Source organism: Gymnoscopelus braueri (genome assembly GCF_963280865.1).
Source record: "Gymnoscopelus braueri genome assembly, chromosome: 17".
Taxonomy (NCBI): domain Eukaryota; kingdom Metazoa; phylum Chordata; class Actinopteri; order Myctophiformes; family Myctophidae; genus Gymnoscopelus; species Gymnoscopelus braueri.
The window spans coordinates 47137277-47163511 of record NC_137617.1 but is presented as its reverse complement, the minus strand read 5'-3'; the positions used below and the strand labels follow the sequence as shown (position 1 = coordinate 47163511).

General features: G+C 40.6%; 1 protein-coding gene across 1 annotated transcript; it reads left to right on the top strand.

Moving 5' to 3' along the window:
* Window positions 1-5583: 5583 nt before the first annotated feature.
* Window positions 5584-16962, top strand: LOC308105449 (5-hydroxytryptamine receptor 3B-like). The gene is made up of 10 exons (XM_080456177.1): window positions 5584-5638; window positions 6579-6727; window positions 7386-7430; window positions 7992-8101; window positions 11103-11272; window positions 11556-11710; window positions 12269-12479; window positions 14024-14167; window positions 15397-15497; window positions 16133-16962. The coding sequence occupies exons 1-10, from the start codon at window positions 5590-5592 to the stop codon at window positions 16358-16360; spliced, it is 1362 nt and encodes a 453-aa protein (XP_080312303.1). The 5' UTR covers window positions 5584-5589; the 3' UTR covers window positions 16361-16962.
* Window positions 16963-26235: the final 9273 nt, after the last annotated feature.

Sequence of the window (26235 nt, the reverse complement as noted above, 5' to 3'; positions counted from 1 at the left end):
AACATTTGGAGCGACGCCCACTGCACTCTGGTTGGTTGGGGAAATGCAACACGTCTTATTCCAGGAACGTCAACAGGCTGGTCCAGGCTCTTATTTTTGAGCAAAAATCAAAAATAAAAGCCTGGAGATCGAGGCTACAGGTGCAGTGATTAGCTGGGACATCCGACACATGGGATGGCTCTGATAACACCTCTAGAAGTTCTGTACATGCAAGTACTGACTGTCCTATATGCCACTCAGTCCCCCTTCAGTTCCTGTCCTGGCCGTGGAAGAAGGCTCTGGGGGGTTTCAGCCCCTTTTCCCTGCTTGTCCACCTGTATACCTGCACTCTCAAGCCTCTTCTTCTTGGACATTGTAGGACGTCAGGAGCCGCCCCTAGAGGGACGTGTGTCATTGATTGTAGGGTCTAGGTCTTGTATTTCTATGTATTTTGTTCCCTGGTCAGTGGTGGAAAAAGTACTCGCATCTTTTACTTAAGTAAAAGTATCAATATTGCAGTGTAGAAATACTCTGCGATGCGACGCGATGCGACGCATTGTAGATCGGCTATTTTCAAATGGCCGAAATATATATAGGGCTGAAGTGATAAATGCATGTTTTGTGACAATAATCTAAATCTACAAAGTAACTAGTAACTAAAGCTGTCAAATAATTGTAGTGGAGTAAAAGTATAATATTTGAGATGTAGTGGAGAAGAAGTAAAAGTACTGAAAATTGGAAATACTCCAGTAAAGTAAAAAAAAATCCTCAAAAGTGTACTTAAGTACAGTACTTGAGTAAATGTACTTAGTTACTTTACACCACTGTCCCTGGTCTAGTATTGTTGGTTCTGTGTTTCTGTGTTTGCTCCAGCTGTATGGGATGTAACCAGCCCTCATGTGTACAGGATATCAGTGTTGTTCCCTATAGTCAGTCCTTGTTGAGTCATTGTATCCTGTCACATGTTTTAGTTTGTCTCCTGCATTAACCCATTAAGACCGGGAACACGTCTGTGTGTCATTTTTAGATTTCTTTGGCTATTCAAAAATAGCAGATCTTCAAGCTCATAGTGCGGCACCGAGTGCCGCGCTATGAACTTGTAGATCTGATTTTTTTTTAAATAAAAACGTGAAAATGTGTGCAAATCTTTGGATATATATATATTTTAAGCGAACGTTTGTAACTCAAATCTTTGGTTCTGGGGATTCTGCAAATGTCTTCTAAATCCTACGTTATTTTTTTTAAATGTTTTTGGCCGTGGACCCCCATCTCAAAATATTTTGTTCCAGGGACCCCCAGAAGTTGTAACAGAGTTAAAAATGTTCACTATAAAAAATATATATTCAAAGATTTGCACAAATTTTCACTATTTTTCAAAAATAGCAGATCTACAAGTTCATGGCGCGGCACTCGGTGCCGTGCTATGAGCTTGTATATCTGCTATTTTTGAATAGCCAAAGAAATCTTGTGTTCCTGGTCTTAAAGTATTAAAACACCCGTTAATGGGGTTTTGAATACCACTTTGCCTGGCTGTCCTGCATTTGGGTTTCTCACCTCACCAGCATGTGTCACTTTCATTTCCCATCCAGTGTTTTGGCAAGAACACGACTGTCGATATAACGTCTTACGAGACATCATTCACAACCATTGCCATTGTTCACAACCGTTAACCCATTAAGACCGGGAACAGTGGTGTAAAGTAACTAAGTACATTTACTTAAGTACTGTACTTAAGTACAATTTTGAGGTATCTGTACTTTACTTGAGTATTTCCAATTTCCAATACTTTTACTTCTACTCCACTACATCTCAGAGGCAAATATTGTACTTTTACTCCACTACAATTATTTGAAAACTTTGGTTACTAGTTACTTTTCAGATGTAAATTATGATATTATGAAATATACATTAACCACTTTAGCCCTATTTTATACCTAAGCTATTTGAAAATAGCCGATCTACAAGCTCACAACGCGTCGCGCGAGCTTGTAGATATGCTATTTTCAAATATTTTAGTACTTTTACTTAAGGTACTTTAGGTACATTTTGATACCAATGCTTTTGTACTTTTACTCAAGTAAATTTTTAATTCCGGACTTTCACTTGTAACAGAGTACTTCTAAATTGCAGTATTGATACTTTTACTTAAGTTAAACATTTCATTTGAGTACTTTTTCCACCACTGACCGGGAACACATACTGTGTCATTTTAGATTTTTAGCTATAACCATTATTTTATACTTTGGTTATTCAAAAATAGCAGATCTACAAGCTCATATGAACTATGAGCTTGTAGATCTGCTATTTTAAAAAAAATCATGAAAATATGTGCAAATCTTTGAATATATATTTTTTCTTAAACAAACATTTGTAACTCAAATATTTGCTTCTGGGGGTCTCTGGAACAACATATTTTGAGATGGGGTCTGCGACCAAATAATTGTTTTGATTAGCCAAAGAAATCTTAAAATAAAACAGATGCGTTCTCTGTCTTGAGTTGAGGGAGTCCCCTCTGTTTTCATGTTTATTCCATATGGCCCTGCCCTCCTCTACTGGGCTGGGACTGGATGCTGTGGATTTATTAACACACACATGTGGCTTAGAGGAGAAACACACACACACACACAAACTCATCACTCCGCACACACACACTCGTACTCACACTAGTTACAATGCTTGTTGGTTTAATTGTCCTGCTCATCTTCACAGGTAAGACATGTAGAACATTATGTATGCATGCACTGTGACATGTTCTATTTCTATTTAGCTTTTAGCAGTGGTGGAAAGTAAAAGCGTACAAGCAAATGTACTCAGGTACTTTTACTTTACTGGAATATTTCCAATTTTCAATACTTTGTAGATTTTGATTATTATTACAAAACACTTTGGCCATTTGCAAATAGCAGATCTACAAGCTCACAATGGGTCGCGATGTGACACATTGTGAGCTTGGAGATCGTCTGTTTAAAAAAAAAAAAACATTTGAACTTGTGAAATGGGACTTTCTGCACAATGACTACTTTTACTTTTGGTACTTTAAGTATATTTTGATTTATACTTTTGTACTTTTCCTCAAGTACATTTTTAATACGGACAGAATTTATCTACATTGCAGTATTGATACTTTTATTTAAGAAGAGAACTTTTTTTCCACCACTGGCTCTTATGCAAGCTAAAATCATTTCCCAAACATAGAGATGTGATGATGTCTGCTGCTCCAAGAAGCACACTTTTACTAGTTGTGTTGGATTGTTTGTATTGGATAAATAACAAAATAATCCAGTTTATCATGGTCTGCTTTGTTCAGAGGTGTTGTAAATTCAGGATGTTGTCTATTGATATTTCACTCAGTCTGATATCGTTGCTGTTGGGTAAGAAACCTCTTATCTCCATATTTTAAAGGTAGGGTAAGTGATATTTTTTTATATATATATTTTTAAGTGTTTTTAAAGGTTAAAGTGCTACTGTATGTTCTGATAGTAATCATTGCTCCTACAGAGGGTTTGTTTGGTCACAGGGGTCTCTCCAGCTCTTTAGTAACAGAATATAGTACATTTTCAGGTAGGTGACAACATTTAAGCCAATCAGGAGAGAGCACTGAAAATGCATTTTCTGTTTATTAAAGAGCTGGAGAGACATGGAAGACTCCTTTTACTGAACAAACACTCTATAGCAATTAATACTACTACCATCAGAATATAGAGTTATTTAACACTTATTGTAACCAAAGTAAATCACTTACCCTACCTTTAACTTTTAGTGTTTTTTGGTAAATGAATGCCCTACTTGATCATACTAGCCTGACACTCAGCCTGAATTTTCTTTTAGTTTCACTCCATTATTCAGTCTGAAAGCCCTCTCAGTGCAGCCGTTTTCTGAGATAGGGGAGTGGCCAAAGTGGGACTTTGTGGGCGATTGGTTCTTACTGGATCATCCCCATCTCAATTGGGCCGGTTAGAGAAAACCCCGCCTCCGACAGTGTCACTAGACCTTCAATGCGAGGCTAGCGATTCAGCGGCCATGATCATACTACAGCGTCCAGGGGCGGATTAACCGGCCCCTGGATGGGGACCTGGATGGGGACGGGGATGGGGTTCAACGCTGAAAATTAACGCTTCAGCGTCGCGTTTCACCGCTTTCTTTCACTTTCTCCCCGCCATTTGGTGCCCGCCCCAAGGTTGGTGCCCTGTGCTGAAGCACCTAAAGACCTTCCGTTAAGCCGGCACCGACAGCGTCACACAACAGCATAAAAAGTTGCAGATCTACAAGCTCGAAATGCAGCGTGAAGCGACGCATTTTGAGCTCGTCGATCTGCTACTTTTGCTATTTACAAAAAAAATTACAAGACATTTCCGGACATATGAGGTTTCCACCCGACAGAAACCATATGATGATGTAAGACAGGTAATGCTAGTCCAGAGCAGCAGAGTTCAGGTCTCAATCTATTCTGTTGAATCTCAGAATTCACAGCAGCATTCATAGGTTACAAGTTCATGCAAATAATACACAAAGGGTTGATAGACTACATCATGAGTTTCGGTCATACACAAATTCTTGGCAAACAGACACACTGCCTAGTTTCATGTCTTGCTCAGATAAACATAATTATATACGGTAGTCAAATGAATATGAAATGAGAAATGTGGTCAAGTCAGGACAAGTTTCACAATAGCTCTTGTGACCAGTTTGCTCCTGGTTGTGCCCCAAACTAGTTGCAAGTCCAGAGGCGATCAAGCCTTTAGCAGAGTCCGGCCCCCCAGACTCTTGAACAGTCTCCCCCTACATGTTAGGTCTGCTCGCTCCTTAGCTGTCTTCAAGTCTTCACTTAAAACCAGTGGTGGAATGTAACTAAGTACACTTACTCAAGTACTGTAGCCTACTTAAGTACAATTTTGAGGTTTTTTTTTTTACTTCGGTGGAGTATTTCCAATTTTCAGTACTTTTACTTCTACTCCACTACATCTCAGAGAAAAATATTGCATTTAGTGCAACTAACTAGTAACTAGTTACTAGTTAGTTACTTTAGTTAATTTGTAGATTTGTATTATTATTGAAAAACATAATATAACCACTTCAGCCATAGACATTTCGACCATTTGAAAATAGACGATCTACAACCTTACAATACCAATACTTTTGTACTTTTACTTAAGTAACAACATATTTTGAGATGGGGGTCTGGGGCCAAATACATATAATTTTGTGTGTCCTTGACATGGAAAAGTTGGAGCACCACTGATATAGCAACATACTGTTAGGATTTAGAAAACATTTTTAGATAAATAGATGGAGAAAAAAACCTGCCATGGCTCACTGGAATGGATTTTTCAGTTAAAACGTTTTAATACACGTCTGAAGGACCATGATAAAGACTTTTAACCGGCATGTCATGAAACCTTTAAGCAGCTATAGAGGAAATATCTCACATCTAGTACTTAATCAATCCAAGATACTTCATATTCCGAGCATTCTTGTTTGGCTCTTTTTGTCAAGATGTATTCAAAGCATGCAGGCTAAATTGTGGCCAGATATACCATACTAAACCAAAAGTCCCTGGTGCCAGGCTCAGCAGATTCAGTAGGCCTAACCACAGCACCCATGCCCACTGTGATGCCAACCCAGAACCCACCCGATGACCTGGATCCAACCGAGGGAGAAGGTGAGTAGAATAGAACTGGGTTCAATGACAGTCAACAGACATGTGTACATTACAGCTTGCATTCCAAACGTTTTGGCTTGCAATTCTAGATGCTTTGGGCTGACACAGTTTGCTCAGACAACAGTGCGAGACGTATAGCCAACGCATCTGAAATGCAAGCCGATGAGGCGGACACATCAATTTCAACATCATTTCCCGTATTGTTTTGCGGGGCTGTTGGGCAGTGCCAGCAGGAGTGTGTTGATTTGACTTGTAGTTTGTTTGACTTACATTAACTTAAAGGGATAGTTCACCGCCAAAATGACTTTATTTCTATCAATTAGTCACCCCAAGGAGACTTCATGGAATTCATGGATATTATTTTGTTTTTGTCGCATTCCTAAGCCAATTATTTGATGACCGGCAGTGGTTCCGGTAGGAGACACAAAGAGTCTCCTTTGTGTCTCTACCAGAACCGTGGCCTACCGGTCCGCTGGTCATCAAATGATTGGCTTAGGAATGCGAGAAAAACTAAAAAATACCTCTCCATGGGGTGACTAATCGACTAATCGATTTTTGGGTGAACTATCCCTTTAGCTGCTGTGCTGCCTCTGGGCGACTTATTCCCCTCCCAAGGGATAAATAAAGGTATCTATCTATCTCTCTATCTCTCTATCTCTATCTCTATCTCTATCTCTATCTCTCTCTCTCTCTCTCTCTCTCTCTCTCTCTCTCTCTCTCTCTCTCTCTCTCTCTCTCTCTTTTTTTCTTTCTTTCTTTCTTTCTTTCTTTCTTTCTCTCTCTCTCTCAGGAGTGATGCATCTTTGATGATGGAGAGGGCCACTATTATTTCTTTTGGGCTGGTTTTCCTAGACCTGGTTGCTTGTTTCTCTCACAGAATCTGGCAACACTGGTCAGTGCACACGTTAAAAAAACAATGTGTTATTCTACTCATTCTCAGGTAAACAGGCGTGTCGTTTCCACGACGTAGTCGTGCACCTGGACATGAGAGAAGACAACAGGCTGTACACGGCAACACGACCCGTTCTAAACCACACAAAGGCCACCGTGGTGAAGATGGACGTGGCGCTCAGCGCTATTCTAGACGTGGTAAAGTGAACGTTGTGTTCTCAAGGCGTTTCTGCTCTTGACATATTGGACAACGAAGAACGCAGTCAGTGATGGCAGAGAGAATACATGCCATGCCACACTTATCACAAAGGTGTAGATAGAGTGTAAACCAATAATTTGATGACCAGTGGACCGGTAAGCAGCGGTTCCGGTAGGAGACACAAAAGAGACTCTTTGTGTCTCCTACCGGAACCGCTGCCGGTCATCAAATTATTGGCTTGAGGAATGTGACAAAAACTAAAAGATATCCATGAAATCAAGTCTCCATGGGGTGAGTAATCGATAGAATAAAAGTTATTTTTTGGGTGAACTACCCCTTTAAGCTCTGAGGTTACTTTTGTGAGCTTGTAGATCTGCTATTTTTGATATATTTGAGAATGTTTACCTATAACGACATGCCCCAAATTGGGACACCGCATGGTTAACTGTTTTAACTGGCTTCAGGGAGCCATGACATATATGTATTTGCCTGCATGACTTGTGGATCACTATACTGTATACTTACTGTATAAATGTGTTCGTGCATATGTGTTGCCTCCTCTGTAGTGTGCATTTCTGTTTGCATCTACTTATTTACAAACGTACTCGTATTTTCAGACATGAGTTGTGATTGTCGGCTGTGTATGTTTACTCGTAGGTTGAGAAAGACCTGAAATTCGTTTCAACCTGGTGGATTCTAATGGTGAGTTCTGATTAGATATCATCACTGTAGAATGGAGATCTTGTGTGTAACTTGTAATAGCGGACCTCGATGGCAGCATCATTATTAGAGCAGGGCACCAACACGTTTCAGAAAATTCACCTCTCTATTTACAATACAAGTTGTCAGAAATGGTATTCAATAACTGTAAAGTACATAAATAGCCTACATACATTTCTGTTACATTTCCAGCATCAATTTGGCGTGTGGCAGACACTCGCAAATTAAAACAGTGTTTAATAGTGTTAAGAGAAGTTGAATGGTTATTGTGAAAAAAATTTTGCTTTTGTTTAATTGGAAAAAGTTACAATGCAAAATGATTCTCCATGTGAACGGGCCACTGACTTTCAGACCAAAATGAGGAACCCCTGCAATACACACGTATCACAGTGTTTTGTGAATCGCACCTCAGTTTGTGCTTATCGAAAATATGCACTTCTTTAGTCACTTTATTTACATGCTATTTTTTAACAGCTTAGTGAATCAGGCCCTATGGCTTTAAAATGATTCCTGCTTTGTTTTTTAATGTTCCTTCTCCTGCAGTTTTGGGAAAATGAGCACATATCCTGGGATCCCTCTAAGTTCTGTGGAATTGAGGAAATTACTGTACCCACTGGATGGCTGTGGAAGCCTGATATCATCATCGAAGAGAGGTATGAACAGTGGTGGGAAAAGTACTCAAATTCTTTACTTAAGTAAAAGTATCAATACTGCAATATAGAACTACTCTGTTACAAGTAAAGCTCCGGAATGAAAAATTTACTTGAGTAAAAGTACAAAGGTATTGGTATCAAAATGTACTTAAAGTATCACAAGTAGAAATCACTCATTATGCAGAATGTCCCATTTAAAAATGTATAAAATGTCAAAAAATCTTTTGAAAATAGCAGATCTACAAGCTCAAGATGCGTCGTGTGAGCATTGTGAGCTTGTAGATCTGCTATTTTCAAATGGACGAAATGTATGTAGGGCTGAAGTGGTTAGTGTATGTTTTATAATAATAATCAAATCTAAAAAGTAACTAGTAACTAAAGTTTTCAAATAATTGTAATAATTGAACAAAGACAGCACAGAGAAATACAAACATCTACATTTGGGGATGTTAGCTTAAGCTGTTATCTTATGAAGAAGACACAGAGGCAATGCTAGCTTGCGGTAGTATCTGATGACGAAGAAACAGAGAGATGCAAAATACTTGTAAATATTTGTCACTGCACGTAATCCTACCCAGTGAGCCATAGTCGGCTATTAGACGTCCGTCTAAAACCAGGTTATAACTGGTCTAAAAATGAAAGTTTTTTCAACAGCTAGGCTTAGCCTAGACGTTGATTAGCTGTTTCTTAAGCATCTATATAGCAGCACCCGTCTATATATAGCCGTTGAAATGACGTTGTTTCAACGTCTACGTTGAAAAAACGTTCACTTTTAGACCAGTTATAACCCGGTTTTAGTCTAGCCTTTTAGATGCATTTTAGACGTCTAATAGCCCGAAAAATTCTCAGTGGGTATGGTCTGTCTCTCTGAGACTGATAATTCCTTTTAACAGGACGTTCATGAAAGTCCTTGCGGGCTTGTTTCCAATGAGGGCCTGTGAGCAATTAGGGGTTAAGAGTCTTGCTCAGGGACAAATTTCATTTCATCGACACATATGCTGGCGTGGCCTGGAATCGTACCTGGGGCAACCAGGGCCTCTGGCTCCCTAGGCGGGCTCACTAACCACTCAGCTATGGCCGCCCCCAACTGAGATTCGAGAACAACTGAAGTGACCTTGATTGTTAAGTAATTTTTAGGGTCATTCAGGTATAACTTTCTGTCCCTAAAACCAAAAATAAACGTGACCCACTCGCGTTTAGTTACCACCCGTCTCTGTACCCGTGAACTTATACGTTTTCACCCGTCAAACGTGGGTACCCGGCCCGTTGCAGGACTCTGCAATGAATTGTGGACGTCACAAACCTAACATGGGGACCTGCGAGGCGCACCGTCGCTCCGATCCGCACCAAACTTGGCACAAACACTGTTCAGGGTTCTGCCATGACAATAGTCACACCAGGGGTCACGTGTGGCCGGGGGTCCCCGGGGGCCCCTGGGTGCCACAGGTGTGCTGTTGCTCCAATCTGCACCAAACGGCTTGCAAACACTGTTCAGGGGCCTGCCATGACAGTAGTCACACCAATACACCAATGACAATACCAATGACACCAAAGACAATAGTCACACTGTTCAGGGGTCTGCCATCAGAATAGCCATATTCACGTGTAGGCCCCCTGGGGCCACATCAGGGGCCACATTAGCGGTTGCAGAACAAACCTAGCATCTGTCTAAACAACATGTTATCTAAATAACGTTTGAAGATACCCGGTACCCATGCAATGAACCTATCATGCGATCTAAATCACATTCTTAAAGGTTCTATGACATTCATTTTAACTTTTTTTATCTTTTATGTTTTTTGGGGGGTTTTATGACCTCAATTACACCCAAAAAATCTGAACTTTGAACATTCAGTGGATTTTCTGTGGTCTGGGGTTTTCTGAATAATTAGGCTGAAAAGTAATCTGAGCTTGGCCCTTCGACAGTGAGGTCACAGCCGATTAATCCCGCCCACTCTCCTCCTCGCCCCTCCCCTCCCCTATCCTTTCCTTTGGGGGGGGCGGAGCAGAGGAGATGATTGACAGGCAAAATCCCTCACCAGCGACACCCGCAGGCAAAGATTTCTTTTTTCATTGCAGTTGAAAAGGCTTTAGAAATGTGAGAGAAAAACACCTACCATGGATCAATGGAGTGGAATTTTTTGTTAACTTTCTATACACGTTTGAAGGACCATGACAAAGACTTTTAATGTGTGGTAAAACTGAACGTCATGAAACCTTTAACGTTTGTGGTCGAGAAAAACAATCTAAGAAACAAAAAACAAGTGTATTACTTGGCTGTTAACTTTTCCAAAATGAACATGTTTATTAGCATTTCTGACTACACATGGATCTGTAGCGCCAGTTGTTGCGAACGAGGAAGCTTGGAGCTTACTATGTAACCCTGCTCAGGTTGTGTGTCTGTCTGTCTGTGTGTGTGTCTGTGTTCACCTCTCATTGGCTGCATGCACCCATGTGACTCACATGCGTGCACTGCCTGTAAGCAGCCACCCGAGTGCGCCAGAGTGCAGGAATTTAGACAATGCACACCAGCCTGCCCCACACACACACACACACACACACACACACACACACACACACACACACACACACACACACACACACACACACACACACACACACACACACACACACACACACACACACACACACACACACACACAGTCAATGTTCTCTCCCCATCACGGTGAAATAACACGGATTACAAGTCTGTAAATACACAATATTTTCGAGCTGCGTTCGCGCGTCTTACTTGTGGTCCCAATTAAGTCTTATGTCCGCACATAGTTTGGGTGCACACTCACAGGATCCTGGTCCAGCAAATGTTAAGTTTTCTTCAAAGCTCCGTAAACGTGTGTGTGTGTGTGTGTGTGTGTGTGTGTGTGTGTGTGTGTGTGTGTGTGTGTGTGTGTGTGTGTGTGTGTGTGTGTGTGTGTGTGTGTGCGCGTGTGTGCGTGCATGCGCATGCTCGCTTGTCTGTACATGTGCATGTGTCTTCCAGGTTGGAGATGGATAAGGTTGTTCTAAGCCCCTATGTCAACCTTGACTGTAACGGGACAGTCTATGTTCTGAATAAAGAAGTGGTCGTCAGCAGCTGCAGGATGAACGTCTACAAGTTCCCCTTCGACACTCAGTCCTGCAACCTCACGTTTGCCTCTGGGATATATTTTCGTGAGGGAGTCAACTATTTCTGTTTAAATATGTGTGTGTGTGTGTGTGTGTGTGTGTGTGCGTGTGTGCGTGTGCGTGTGCGCGTGCGTGCGTGCGTGCGTGCGTGCGTGCGTGCGTGCGTGCGTGCGTGCGTGCGTGCGTGCGTGCGTGCGTGCGTGCGTGCGTGTGTGTGTGTGTGTGTGAAATGATGTACGGTACTGTAACTGTATGTTAATTCTCATCTGATTCATTTGACTGCCTGCCGTCTGAATAACCTCAGTGTTTTCTCCTGTTCCTTTACCAGCCGACGAATTGCAGCTCAAAGCAGCCTTTGACCACGAGGACACCAGATTTTTCACCACGATGATGCTTCGGGACGAGTACGATTGGATGTTCCACAACATTTCATACGTCGAACTCAACGCGTCTGACTTCAGACCCCAGCGCATTGTCTACACTGTAGGTCAAATATTCATACAGGCTAGGACAGGGGTCTTCAACGTTTTCCAGGGCCAAGGACCCCTTAGCTGAGAGAGAGATAGCAGGGACCCCCCCACTACATATTGTATACAATTATGTTGAAGATTAAACTTTTTCATAGATTTGTTTGACAGCACTATCATCAGTGTTGGATTCATGTCAACGTGTATTTTCAGACATTTAACCACTTAAACTGTCAATACTTAGTAAACCTGACCTTATACTCTGTACTTGGTCTGCTCGTTTTTCCCTCTACAACAAACCTCTTTGCCAAAAATAGCCGATCTAAAAGCTCACAACGCCTCGCGTTCTCCTCAGAATATTGATGCTATAGCGTTCAAGTGGTTAATGTAAAACAAATATCCTATCGCGCAAATCAAGATTTGGTGGCCGCCCTGTAGTAACTCTGAGGACCCCCTAGGGGTCCCGGACCCCCTGTTGAAGACCCCTGGTCTAGGGTGTTTTCTACATTTTATTGCAAACTGCTACAGTTGCATTTTGTCAAATCTGAACTGACCTTCTAACATCTCCTCCCAGGTCACTATGAAGAGGAAGGCCGTCCTCTACATCGTCAACTTCCTGTTGCCCGTCTTGTGCTTCCTGGGTCTAGACATGGCGTCTTTCCTGATCTCGGATAGCGGTGGAGAGAAGCTGAGCTTCAAGGTCACCGTGCTGCTGGCCATCACAGTTTTACAACTAATTCTCAACGACATCCTGCCCGCCACGTCCAACACAATGCCAATCATAGGTAACACTGATGGGATTATTAGGGCTGGCCTCGGAGCAACACAGTATCACCCCCCTCGTTAAATACGGCAGTTTTGTCAACAGCCAGAACGTCACTTTCAGGGCCCTCCTCTAGCATCTCTATTTGCACGCCGTCGCCGACGATGTGGTCAATCGACTTCTACAGAGATCCCATGCCCTCTGTAGAATATAGAAACAAACATGGCTTCATATTTATGCTCGGGAGTCAGTATGTTACACTGAGTAGTTACTGGTGCACATGTTGCGGTGCCGTGTCATTGTTCCGACGGCACATTATTCCGACGGCACATTATTCTGACGGCACATTATTCCAACAGCGTGTTGGTCCGACTTGACCCATTACTAACCCTATCCCTAACCCTAACCCTAACCGCACGTGGAAGCCACGTAGTTGGAGTAATGGGATGTCGGACTTACGGGCAGTCCCCCACGTTGCATGTTGTTTCTATTAGCCATGGCTATTGTGTAAATTGGCCTTTATATGTTTGTTCTTATCTGCCTGGACCAATTAATGGCAAACATTTCATGCATGCTGCCAGTATGCCAAGGAAGACAATCCCCAAATAGTTTGGTGAGTCAGGTGTGTCTTTGAGTCAGGTGTGTCAGGTGTGTCTGTGACGTCGGTACGGAAGTGTTCCCTGCTGTATGCGGGTGCTAAGTCATCCATGTTCACTCTACCTTGTGGCTGTAGTGCCCAGTGCATGGTTTGACTTGTTTTCAATGAGAGTGCCACATATTTACAGTATATTGCAAACAATTGACAATGTAGGCATTTAGCACTTATCCAGAGTGACTTACAATAAGCAAGGTTCACATACATCAAATACAGAGATACACTGTAGTGCCTCTGTAAAGTAGGATCACAGGTAAACCTAGTCTAAACAATAGTATCAAAACATAATATGTATAGGCTACATTGAAACTATAGGATACCGTAACAATGAACCTAGCATCTACATTGTTAACGTCATTGGTCAAGACAAACATGCCTAAGTAACAAAATGGGGAAAGAATGACATTCAGTTAATCCACGTTCACGCTAAATCTGCCAGCCATCTCCAAGATATAGAATTATCCTGAATGCTAAACTTTACGTGTGTCGCCAGGCTTCCTGCAGTACCTTTTAACCCATTCAGACCGGGAACGCATCTGTGTCTTTTTTAGATTTTAGCCACTTTAACCATTATTTTATACTTTGGCTATTCAAAAATAGCAGATATACAAGATCAAGTTAGCCCCTAGGGCTTTTTGTGTTATCCCTTTACCAATCATTGTAAAATGGTATCACTGTACTATTTGTAAACTGTTCATAAAGTATTCAATCAATCAATCAATCAAAACCAGCAACCATCATGGGTTGTTGTTTTTCTTTTTTGCAGTTTTTTTCAGCAGGGAATATAACCTTTGGGGCCAGCCCAAGTGCCCAACATGAGATTTTTTTCATCTGTGGATCAATCATATACACAAAATAATAATCTATTTTATATGTCATGATTATATTATCAAATTGTGTCCTGCTCACAGCAATGTACTGCTTTGGGAGTTTTTCTCTGATGCTGCTAAGTCTGTTGGAGACTTTGCTGGTGACGTATCTGTTGGAAAAAGACCAGAAGACAGAGACAGACAACCCGAAGAAGGACAAGGCCAAAGGCTACAGCTGTGACAGAGGTGAGACAGACGCTCTCATCCACAAACAGCAACTTACAATGTCCAAGATCCAAGTAAATGGCATGAACCCTAGTCAGAAAATAACAGTGTACGTCAGCAAATATCAGCGTAAATGGTCGCATAAGTAAAGTGCAATGAAAACCAAATTAGTGCTTGAAAGAAACTGGGATACCAGGTAGGATAAACATAAAACCTTAACCATAACCATAATTATGTCTAAATAACACGCTATCTAAATAGTACAGTTTGGATTTGTCATCAAGCAAACAATTAAATGTCTATCTAAATATGTGAACAAGTAACCAACTAATCTCTCAGCACCACTGGGGGGGTTGAACTTGTTTGCTTGATCACAAATGCTAAGAGTACTATTTAGATAGCGTGTTGTTTAGACATAATTATGCTAGGTTTTATGTTTATCCTACCTGGTATCAGCACCCAGAAGCCAGTGAAGGGAACGCGAAAGGGGTAGACGTGGGCTTTTTGGAAGGTTTAAGATTTGAATATATAAAGCACTTGGAACTGAATTCACATATGAAAGGTGCTCTATAAATGAAGTTTATTATTATTGTCTCCGCCAGGCCGAAAGGCATAGCGAGAGAGTATGTTTTACCCCCTGTCCGTCCGTACGTCCGTCCGTGTGTGTGTCCTGTCCGTCCGTTAGCAGCTAATCTCCGGCGGCACCGTTGGCCCAGTCGCTGCGAAACTGTGCACACACACTCCCTGGATGCCAATTCAGAACCTCTGCCCCTAATTTTTCACATGGGCCTGTTATAGCGACACCAGGAGGCCGATTTGTGCAAAACCAATTTTTTTACATTACTCCTACAGATTTTATCCAAACGTCATGTAAATTGGTACACAGTATCTCTATAGTCATGTGATCAACACGGATCTGTCCGATTTCCCATATTCCATCCTCATTGGCTAAGGTTGGCTTCCAAAGTTTGCAGGATTGGTCCGTTTTGAACAAAAGGCCTCAAATTATGCACGCAGCTTGCAATTTCCGTGAAATTTCACACGCACATTCCCACTAGGGCGAGGAAAAATGGCACCCTTTTCACATTGGCCTGTTATAGCGCCACCAGCAGGTCTAATTTAGCAAAAGACATTTTTGGAACAAAATGCCTCAAATCATGAATGCAGTGTCCGATTGCCGTGAAAGGCCTAAGAATAAATGGCAGCCTTTTCACATTGGCCTATTATAGTTATTATATGTGTCATTTCAGAGAGGAGATGCAAGTGGTGTCCTCCATGCTTCTACAATGATGTCCCTGATGCTGGTGATGAGAGAAACACAACGCAAGAGCTTCAGAGTATGGCTGAAGAGGTTAGCGTCACCATTGTACATGTGTGCACTGGTTCTCAACCTGTGGGTCGAGACCCCCAGGGGGGTATATGGGGTATATGGGGGGGGGGGGGGGGGTCCCCAGATGACAGTGAGTGAAGTGATAATTTAAGGACTTCTAAGACCTTCTTAATACCTTTGAAAGACCATTAGCCTACTGCATCAAAAGTAATCAACAAACTATACTATACAAACTGGTCAAACATTGGCCAAATTGTCAAATAATATTAGAAAGAGGCAAACATTTTCAAAATAGCAGATCTACAAGCTCACAACGCTCGCACAATGCCTCACAACGCGTTGCCAGGCGTTGTGAGCTTGTAGATTGGCTATTTTCACAATATGTATCTGTAGAACCGAGTCAAACTAAATGCCTCAACTCGTACAATTACAAGTGCTTGTCAGGGTGGAGGGTCCCCAGTTCAAATATGATTATTTTGGGGGGTCATGGCTTGAAAAGGTTGAGAACCACTGGTGTAGTGTGTAGAAAGATAAATAATTATCCTTATTACCTCAATTGTTGGTCCAAAAAATCTAATGTCAAAGACTATTCTTCTTAGACAAGTCATCATCCACTTACACTCATATCAATCTATATAATCCAATGTGTGTTTCAGGACAGTAATCTCAAAGGGGAATCTCATGGATTCCAGGTGATCCTGGATGAGTTGAGAGATCTGGAGAAGAACATGGCTTTGTTCTTTAAGAGCAAGGAAGATGGAGGCAGGCCTGGTTACTGGACCAGAATGGCCACAAGCATCAACAAAGCTTTCTTCATTTTCTATGTAACAACAGTCGTCGTGTTTCTGATCGTGGTCTTTAATGAATGGAGTCCTGAATACTAAAACAACACAAGCTGCAGCTGTTGTTGATTTGCTTCTCTGTTGAATGTAATGAAACACTCTTGACTGCTTAGTTTTTCCTAGTATTTAGCAACTTTCCATCTCTTTACTGCTTTAGTAAATGTAAATTTACTGTATAGACCTTTAAAATAAATAAAACATGCTAAATTAGTATAGATACAAAGAAGGCAGGCAGATGAATAAAGACATATATAAATGTATCAGTCATTGACAAGAAGCATGTTGACACAAACATATAGAAGAGCCAGTGTCATCTGTAATGGTCTCTCCTCCCAGTCCTCCAGTCGTAGATTGAAATCTGAAATACAAGAAGACTTTTCTGGTTTAATGATTTTTATTTTAAAGCAAATGTACCCAGGTCTAAACTTATATATCATGCATGTTGGTGATATTCCAATGTATAAAATCATAGCCTGAAGCATTAAGCTAGCCAGGTTAGGTCAAAATGGTGGCCATGGGGCAAGATGAACCAAATGCCTTGGGGTAAATTGAGCCAATTATCCTAATATTAATCACTATTCATATTTTGTATTATGTCTTTGCTTCTCAAATTATGCTGTATGACCTTTCATTTGGATGAATACACTCATTTAAGAGAAGTTTTCAATATTGAATTAACAATTGCAAATATTAAAATGTTCTGAATAACAAACTTTATTTAATTGGTTTCATATTGTTTAAATACCATTACGAAAAGAAATAAGACGATTTGCAATAGGGAAATGTGTTATTAAATTATTTTTGATACGTGAATACATTATTTGTTCAAGTTTAAACTTGAAAATGTAAAATATCATATGGGTAAATTTACCCCTTGACTAGGATCAACTTACCCCTTACCTGGGGCAAGTTGAACCACGTGACCACTTTTTTTTGAGAATCCTATAGTTCAATGTTGGAGTACTTTAGCATTTTCAAGGCTAAAATACTGAGGGGCCAAAGGTGCCTTGGTGCAATGGAGTGGTGTGCTTGATCGGTTGCCTCTGCTACAGACAGGTCGCAGGTTTAAGTCCCGTTCCATCAAGGTACTGGAGGACCACCGCACATCTCCCCCTGTTTCCTGAGAAGTAACGGTGGGCGGTTATGTTTGAAAGAACTCTGTCCAGCTGACTTCTTATAGAAATACATTTTTATATTTTGTGCCTCCGACCCCATAAGTGAAAAGCTGCTTGTATACTTTTCTTCTAACATCAAAGACAAGTGTCCCAATTGGGTTTTGATCCTAGGTTTGAAGGTTCACTGGCAGTTGCACTAACCAGTTGGCTAAAGCACCAGGCCCACTAGGGAGCAGACATGCAGCTACTTGGTGATTTATACCAAGCTCATGGAAGCAATATCATTGGGCATCCAGGTGTCAATCAACTCTAGTCTACATAGCAGGTTCTGACAGGGGGTGGGACTAAAAAAAAGCAGGAAGGAAGACAGTCTGAGAGAGAGAGAAACAGGTGAAAACAGACATGTTTATAAATTCAATAATCTGGTAAATGAAGAGCTAGGGGACAATATCAGTGTGGATGTATCAGCATGTTTAAGTGTTTGGAGCTGGGTTTTCACTCAGTATTTCTACCATAACCAGCTGACAATAACAAGATGGACTTGTGGCTGGTCAACTAACACACTAGCCTGGAGGAGAAGAGAGTGTGTGAGACATTTCAACACATTTCTGAGTGAGTATGGACGCTATCTGAGAACTGTGATGACATTTAGTTAAAGGATAGGACCTTATAGCCCTAGAAGGCTGTGGTACATTTCACCGACACAGGGGGGCATAGGAGTGATCTATGGCTGTGTATATGGAATACATGTAATGAATGGAATACCACAGCCATTCAAGGACACAGGCAGGCAGGCAGACAGACAGGTGGGGTACTGAGTTCTCTAGCACACAGACAGACAGACATCGCAATGCGACACGTTGTGAGCTTGTAGATCGGCTAGTTCAACTACTTAAACTAATACAAAATAAAGATAAAGTTAAAAAAGATATAAACAATGATTAAATATGGCCTATTTTGGCCATAGTATATTATTTCTTTGGGATTATTGGTATCATTCATTTATTTGTATATTTAAGTTATTTGTCATATGCAGTTTTTGTTTACAAAGCCTAAAAGCTAAACATAAATGTAATTTATCTATTCCAGTGTTCACAGAAAAAAGACAATTAACTTGTTAATCGCAATTATTTGTGGAATGTCATGATCATGACAGCCTTAATCACTGATCTAGGATCTGATCCTTATACTCCTTACTATTGGTTGATTGTAACAGTTGTAAAAAAAGTACTCAAATGTTTTACTTAAGTAAAAGTATCAATACTGCAATATGGAAATACTCTGTTACAAGTAAAAGTCCGGAATTAAAAATGTACTTTAGTAAAAGTACAAAAGTAATGGTATCAAAATGTACTTAAAGTACATAAGTAAAAGTACTCATTATGCAGAATGTCCCATTTCACAAGTTCAAAATGTATAAAAACCATTTGAAAATAGCTCACAATGCGAGCTTGTAGATCTGCTATTTTCAAATGGCCGAAATGTATATAGGACTGAAGTGGTTAATGTGTGTTTTGTTATAATGATCAAAATCTACAAGTAACTAGTAACTAAAGTTTTCAAATAATTGTAGTGTAGTAAAAGTACAATATTTGCCTCTGAGATATAGTGGAGTAAAAGTACTGAAAATGTGGAAAAACTCCAGTAAAGTAAAAAATCATCAAAAGTGTACTGAAGTACAGTACTTGAGTAAATGTACTTAGTTACTTTACACCACTGACACTCTGTTTCTCTCTCCACCCTCTGCCACTCAGGTTGAAGAGCCTCGCTGCATGTCTGGCTGACATCTCAGTGGATGTCTTGTCCCCACCTTCACTCATTAAGACTGGGAACGCATCTGTGTAACCACTTTAACCATTATTTTATACTTTGGCTATTCAAAAATAGCAGATATACAAGCACTATGAGCTTGTATTTTTGAAAAATCGTGAAAATGTGAGCAAATCTTTGAATATATTTTTATAGCAAACATTTGTAACTCAAATCTTTGCTTCTGGGGGTCCCTGGAACAACATATTTTGAGATGGGGGTCCGTGGCCAAATACATATAATGTTGGGGGTCCTTGACATGAAAAAGTTTGAGAACCACTAATTATAGCAACATAAGTTTTTTTTTAAAACTGACATTTGTAGAATCCCTCAGAAGCAAAGATTTGAGTTACAAATGTTCGCTTTAAAAAATATATATTCAAAGATTATTTATTTTTTTCAAAAAATAGCCAAAGTATAAGATAATGGTTGAAGTGGTTAAAATATAAAATGACAGATGCTTTCCCGATCTAAATGGGTTAAACTGAACCCAGATAAGACCGAGCTTCTCTTCTTCCCAGGTAAGTCCTGCCCCATGTCCATAGACAGGATTCACTATGTCCATAGACAGGATTCACTATGTCCATAGACAGGATTCACTATGTCCATAGACAGGATTCACTATGTCCATAGACCACCGCCCCGGTGGCTTCTGTTGGTGTTGTCCTGCACAGTCAGCTCTCATTCAGAACCTTGGTGTTGTCCTGGACATGTAATTCAAGGCACACATTGCAGCGGCCACTCCATCCTGTAGGTTTACACTCTATAACATTCAACGGATCAGACCCTTCGTCACCCAGGAGTCAGACCAGCTCCTTATCCTGGCTTCAGTCATATAAAAACTTGACTACTGTAACTCGCTCCTTACTGGCCTCCCGGCATGTGCACTTAAGCCCCATCAAATAAAGCGTGCCTGGTCTTCAACTAGCTAACTAGTTTTCAGGTCTCCCCCCTTTTCAGCTCCCTCCATTGGCTCCCAGTTGCTGCCTGCACCGAGTACAAAACACTGATGCTGGCCTACAAAGCAACCAAAGTCATATTCCCGCTCTCTCAGATCAGCTAACACAGGGAAGCTGTCAGAACCTTCCCTCATCCGGGACAACGCTCCACACGTCCCAGACTCTTCTCCCTTCTGGCTCCCAAACTGTGGAATGAACATTGCAGTTAGAACTGCTGACTCACTCCCAATGTTCCGTCATAATCTGAAGACTCACCTCTTCAGACTGAACCTCAGCCCTTAGCACTTCACTCTCCCCATACTCCTTCACTCAGTATTTACACCTTAACCAGCTGATATTAGTAACTACAAAGTGGGCTGTGGCTGGTCGACTGAGACAGTGGTTCTCAAACTGTGGGTCCCCACATGATTTTGGGGGGGTCCCCAGCTAGTTTAATACCTACCAAAAAAATGAAAGAAAGAAAATCAACCATTACTCCATCAAAATTAATCAACAAACTATATAAAAACTGGTCAAATAATATAAGAAAGAAGCAAACATTTTGAAAATAGCCGATCTACAAGCTCACAGCGCCTCACGTTGTGAGCTTGTAGATCGGCGTTGCGAGACGTTGTGAGCTTGTAGATCTGCTATATTCACAATAATTGTCCTGGGAACCGAGTCAAACTAAATGTAATGTCTCAACTAAGTGCTCGTCAGTGTGGGGGGTGCCCAGTTCAAATATGATTATTTTGGGGGGTCCCCAGTTCAAATATGATTATTTTGGGGGGTCCACAGTTCAAATATGATTATTTTGGGAGGTCACGGCCTGAAAAGGTTGAGAACCACTGGACTAACACACTAGCCTGGAGGAGAAAAGAGCGTGAGACCCTTCACATTCTGCTCCTTTGATGCTACAGTATAGTGACTGACCTAGATATGACGACCATGCAGACACACCCTGGTCATTTGTTCTCATGTGTTTGTTACTTAGGCTGTTTTTTCTTGACCACAATGTTAAAACGTTTCATTTAGATAGCATGTTATTTAGACAGATACTAGGTTCAGTGTTTACCTGGTATCCTATAGTTTCAATGTACAGATAACATCGTGTGGCAGACAGGGACGTGTTGGCCACTGGGAAATGTGGGACAATTCCAGAAAGGCCTCTCCATTCCAGGCCGACCAGGCCGGCCGTTTAAAAAAAAACTGCAGAAATTAAGTTAAAAAAAAATCCGGTGACCTTATGGGCCTCTCTATCTGAGATTCCCAGGCTGAATCAGGGGCCCAGCACGTCCCTGGTGGCAGATCAAACTTTCTCATAGATTTCACAGATAGCTTCATAGACTTGTTTGACAGCACTGTCATCAGTGTTGTGTTGCATTCATGTTAATATGTATTTTCATACATTTAACCACTTAAACTCTCAATACTTAGAAAACCTGATCTTTGGCTCTGTACTTGGTTCTGTTCATTTTTCCCTCTACACCAAATGTCTGGGATGTGTTTTACGGTGAATGTTTCCACCAGAATAGGGATGCTAAATAGGGTTCAAGTGGTTAACCCATTGAAACCGTGAAAGCATTGTGTCATTTTAGATGTCTGTTTTTTTTTGGGGGAAAAAAAATAAGATTTTCTGAAAACGTAGGTTAGGTGAGGTTACTTAACCCTTTTAGACCGGGAACGCATGCGTGTCATTTTAAGATTCATTTGGCTATTCAAAAATAGCAGATCTACAAGCTCATAGCGCTGCAAATATCTGCAATTTTTAGAAAGATCATGAAAATGTGTGCAAATCTTTGAATATATATTTTTTTAAGGGGAACATTTATAACTCAAATATTTGCTTCTGGGGAGTTGACAAATGTCTTTTAAAAAAAAATGTTGAAACGTATGTTGACATGACACTTTTTCATGTCAAGGACCCCCCAAAAGGATATGTATTTGGCCGCGGACCCCCATCTCAAAATACGTTGTTCGAGGGACGCCCCAGACGCAAAGATTTGAGTTAAAATCTTTCGTTTTAAAGATATATATATATATTCAAAGATTTGCACAAATGTCATGTTTTTTTTTTCAAAAATATTTTTCAATAAAAGTATAAAATAATGGTTAAAGTGGTTACACAGATGTGTTCCTGGTCTTAATGGATTAATGTTAGTTATTAACCTCTTTGAACACAGTTGCACATTAGAGGTGCAATCTGAATCACCCACAAAGGGCCGTAGTTGACCCAACATACCACAGGTGGGCGCTAAACTATAATAATCTTCCCCACCACCCCACAGGCCCCAGTGTGACCACTCTGGCTGCTCTGTCTATGTCTGTAGGATCTGATCATTATTCTACTGTTGTAAAAGAGCAACAGTGAAATGAATGGATTGTAAATATTACTGTGTGCATCGATTTGTGACCTATGACCTTTGTGTTTGACCTCAGTGTGGATCTATTGTTGAGGGAGTGGATCAGGATCCTGATGCAGAGAACTCCACCTTCTATAGACCATGCACACCCTGGTTGAATGCTACCAGAGGGTAAGAATTTAACCCTAGCACCACAAGAATATATACCCTGACACCACCCTAACACGACAAAAATATACCCTGACACCACCCTAACACTAGCCTGGCATTGGCCAGACTGATTACGTGGATTCACTCTCACGTTCCTCCCTGGTATCAGTCTGGACTTCGGCCCATAGGGAGCGAGTATGAGAAATCAGAAAATAATCAGGCCAATCAGCGACTGCTTTCAACTGCTGTCCGTACAACAGTGAAAAGCATCAAAATCACTTTCTGATTTATCATACTCGCTCCCTATGGGCCGGAGTTCACCCTTATACCGGGGAGGAACGTTAGAGTGAATCCACGTTATCAGTCTAGCCAATGCCAGGCTACCCTAACACCACACCCTGCCAGAATGTTACCAGAGGGTAAGACTTTAACCCCAACACCACAACCTGCCTGAGTTATCAAAGGACAAGACACCACAAAACGACACTATTTGAGATTAAAAACAGGTGTATTGTTACTTTGGTTAAAATAAGTGTTAAATAGCTCTATATTCTGATAGTACTCATTGCTATAGAGTGTTTGTTGTGAAAAAGGAGTCTCCCATGTCTCTCCAGCTCTTTATTAAACAGAAAATGCATTTTCAGTGCTCTCTCCTGATTGGCTTAAATGTTGTCACCTACCTGAAAATGCACTATATTCTGTTACTAAAGAGCTGGAGAGACCCATGTGACCGAACAAACGCTCTGTAGCAATGATTACTATCAGAATATAGTACTCTAACCTTTTTAACGAAAACTAAGACAATACCCAAAACATATCACTTACCCTACCTTTAATGTTATTTTAGTTGTATGGTTAATTGGAAATTGTATTAATTAATTTATTATTGATTTTGTTTTTCTGTAATAATTATATCTGCTCTCCTCCCAACACACACACACACACACACACACACACACACACACACACACACACACACACACACACACACACACACACACACACACACACACACACACACACACACACACACACAAAAGGACCACAATAGAAATCCTTTTGACAGATGTTAATATGCATTTGTGTCAATAAAGACGTCTTGAAATCAAAACCCATCTGTTCATGTTTTTTGCCAGTATTATATTACAGTATGTTGTCATGGGATACTATGTAGTGTCCTATGACTTACTATATTGATGGTTATATTGAACATAGCATAGTATGACATGAGGTTTTTATGTTGTAACAAAGACATTGAATGGAAGTGGTTGGCATCAATTCAATGTAAATTTCAAGTCAAACTGTGTAATATCAGTTAAAACAAACTGAATGTAGTTGATAACTATTTGTTCTCAGCTTATAATTGTTCATGAATGTGATATGCTGCATGCCATGAGTGATATATATTTTTCAGTTAAACTCTAAACTAAATTATTTTAATGCAAAGACCTAAATTAAACCCAACAGCTAATGTTTGATTAGAAAATATCTTAAATAATAATTTTGGTCATCTAAAAATAATAATCAAATTATTTATCATTGTCAATTAAATTAAATATGATGAAAAAACTAAACACCACATTAATACATCTAATATTAACATGCAAATATTTAAACATTTGAATATTTGTATATTTTGACCTGCCAGCTTCAAATATTACCTAAAATATTTATTTATGTGAAAGGCCTGGTGGCGCGAAGGTAAAGCACAGGACTCAAATACCGAAGGTCAGGGGTTTGAATCCTGATTATAGCTATTTCAGTTTTTTTGTTCATAAGAGGAGGAGGATGGATTTAGCCCGCCTTCCTCAGTTTTTAGAGGGAGGGGCTTAAAATTTTAAAAAAAAATAATTACAATATTTTTGTTTTCCCACTCAACTCTCTGCCTTCTTTCATCTCCGCCAGTTTGAGACGTTGCTTTGGGAATCTCGTTCGTATCGAGGTGTTCCATTCCGATGTCTTCTCTGTCACTTGCCTCCATTTACCATCTTTCGCGAGTGCTGCTTTCACCATCTTTCAGAGGTTCTCTTTTACCATCTTTCGGAGTGTGACTTTTACCATCTTTCGGGGTTTCTCTTTCACCATCTTTCGGAGTTCCTCTTTTACCATCTTTCGGGGTTTCTCTTTCACCATCTTTCGGAGTTTCTCTTTTACCATCTTTCGGGGTTTCTCTTTCACCATCGGTGAGGTTTGAACTCTCAGTCTTTGCACTCCGAGGCGTTTATCTTAACCATTGCACCACAGTGGTTCATACTTAATCTGTTCTCTTGCTTGTTAAGTGAAAGACTAGAGGTACAAGTACAAGAGCCGGGTATAAACTTGGAAAAATGTCATTGTTGGATTTGAACTAAGATCCTTCTGTTTGTTAGTCCTGTATCTTCACCACTGCACCACCGTGGTTCTTACTTGGTGTGGTCTCTTGCATGCTCTTCACTGTAAGTTTAGATAAAGGTGCAAGAGTCAGGTAAAAGATAAACAGCTTCCCTTGCTGGATTTGAACCAGAAACCTTCTGGTTACAAGCCCTTAACCTTAACCACTGCACCACAGTGGTTCATACTGATACTGTTCTCTTGCATGTTAAGTTAAAATCTTGAGGTACAGGTACAAGAGCTGGGTACAAACTTGGAAAAATGTAATTGCTGGATTTGAACAAAGAACCTGCTACTTATAAGTCCTGTATCTTCACCACTGCACCATTGTAGATCTTACTTGATTTGCTCTCTTGTGTGATCTTCAGTGAATAGATAAAGGTGCAAGAGTCAGGTAAAAGTTTGAGAATTGTCCTTGTTGGATTTGAACCGGCAACCTCCTGGTTGCAAGTCTTGTACCTTAACCACTGCACAGCTGTTATTCATACACTTGCACGTTCTTCACTGAAAAATTAGATAAAGGTGCAAGAGTCAGGTAAAAGTTTGAAAAATGTCCTCGTTGAATTTGAACCAGCAACCTTCTGGTCACAAGTCCTTTACCTTAACCACTGCACCAGAGTGGTTCACCCTCAATCTGTTCTTTTGCATTTTAAGTCAAAGACTAGAGGTACAGGTACGAGAGCCGGGTACAACGTTGGAAAAAGTCATTATTGGATTTGAACCAAGAAGATTTTAATTGTTAATCCTGTATCTTCACCACTGCACCACCATGGTTCATACTTGATCTATTCTCTTGCACGTTATTCAGTGAAAGATTAGATAAAGGTGCAAGAGTCAGCTAAAAGTTGGAAAAAAATCTTGCTGGATTTGAACCAGGAATCTTCTGGTTACAAGGCCTGTATCTTGACCACTGCACTACAGTCGTTCATGCCAGGTCAGTTCTCTTGCACACTCTTCACTGAAAGATTGGATAAAGGCGCAAGAGTCAGGTAAAAGTTGGATAAAGACCTTGCTGGATTTGAACCAGCGACCTTCTGGTTGCAAGTCTCATATCTTAACCACTGCACTACAGTAGTTTATATGTATTCTGTTCTCTTGCATCTTGACTCAAAACTTAGAGGTGCAGGTACAAGAGCCGGGTACAAACTTGGAAAATGTCATTGCTGGGTTTG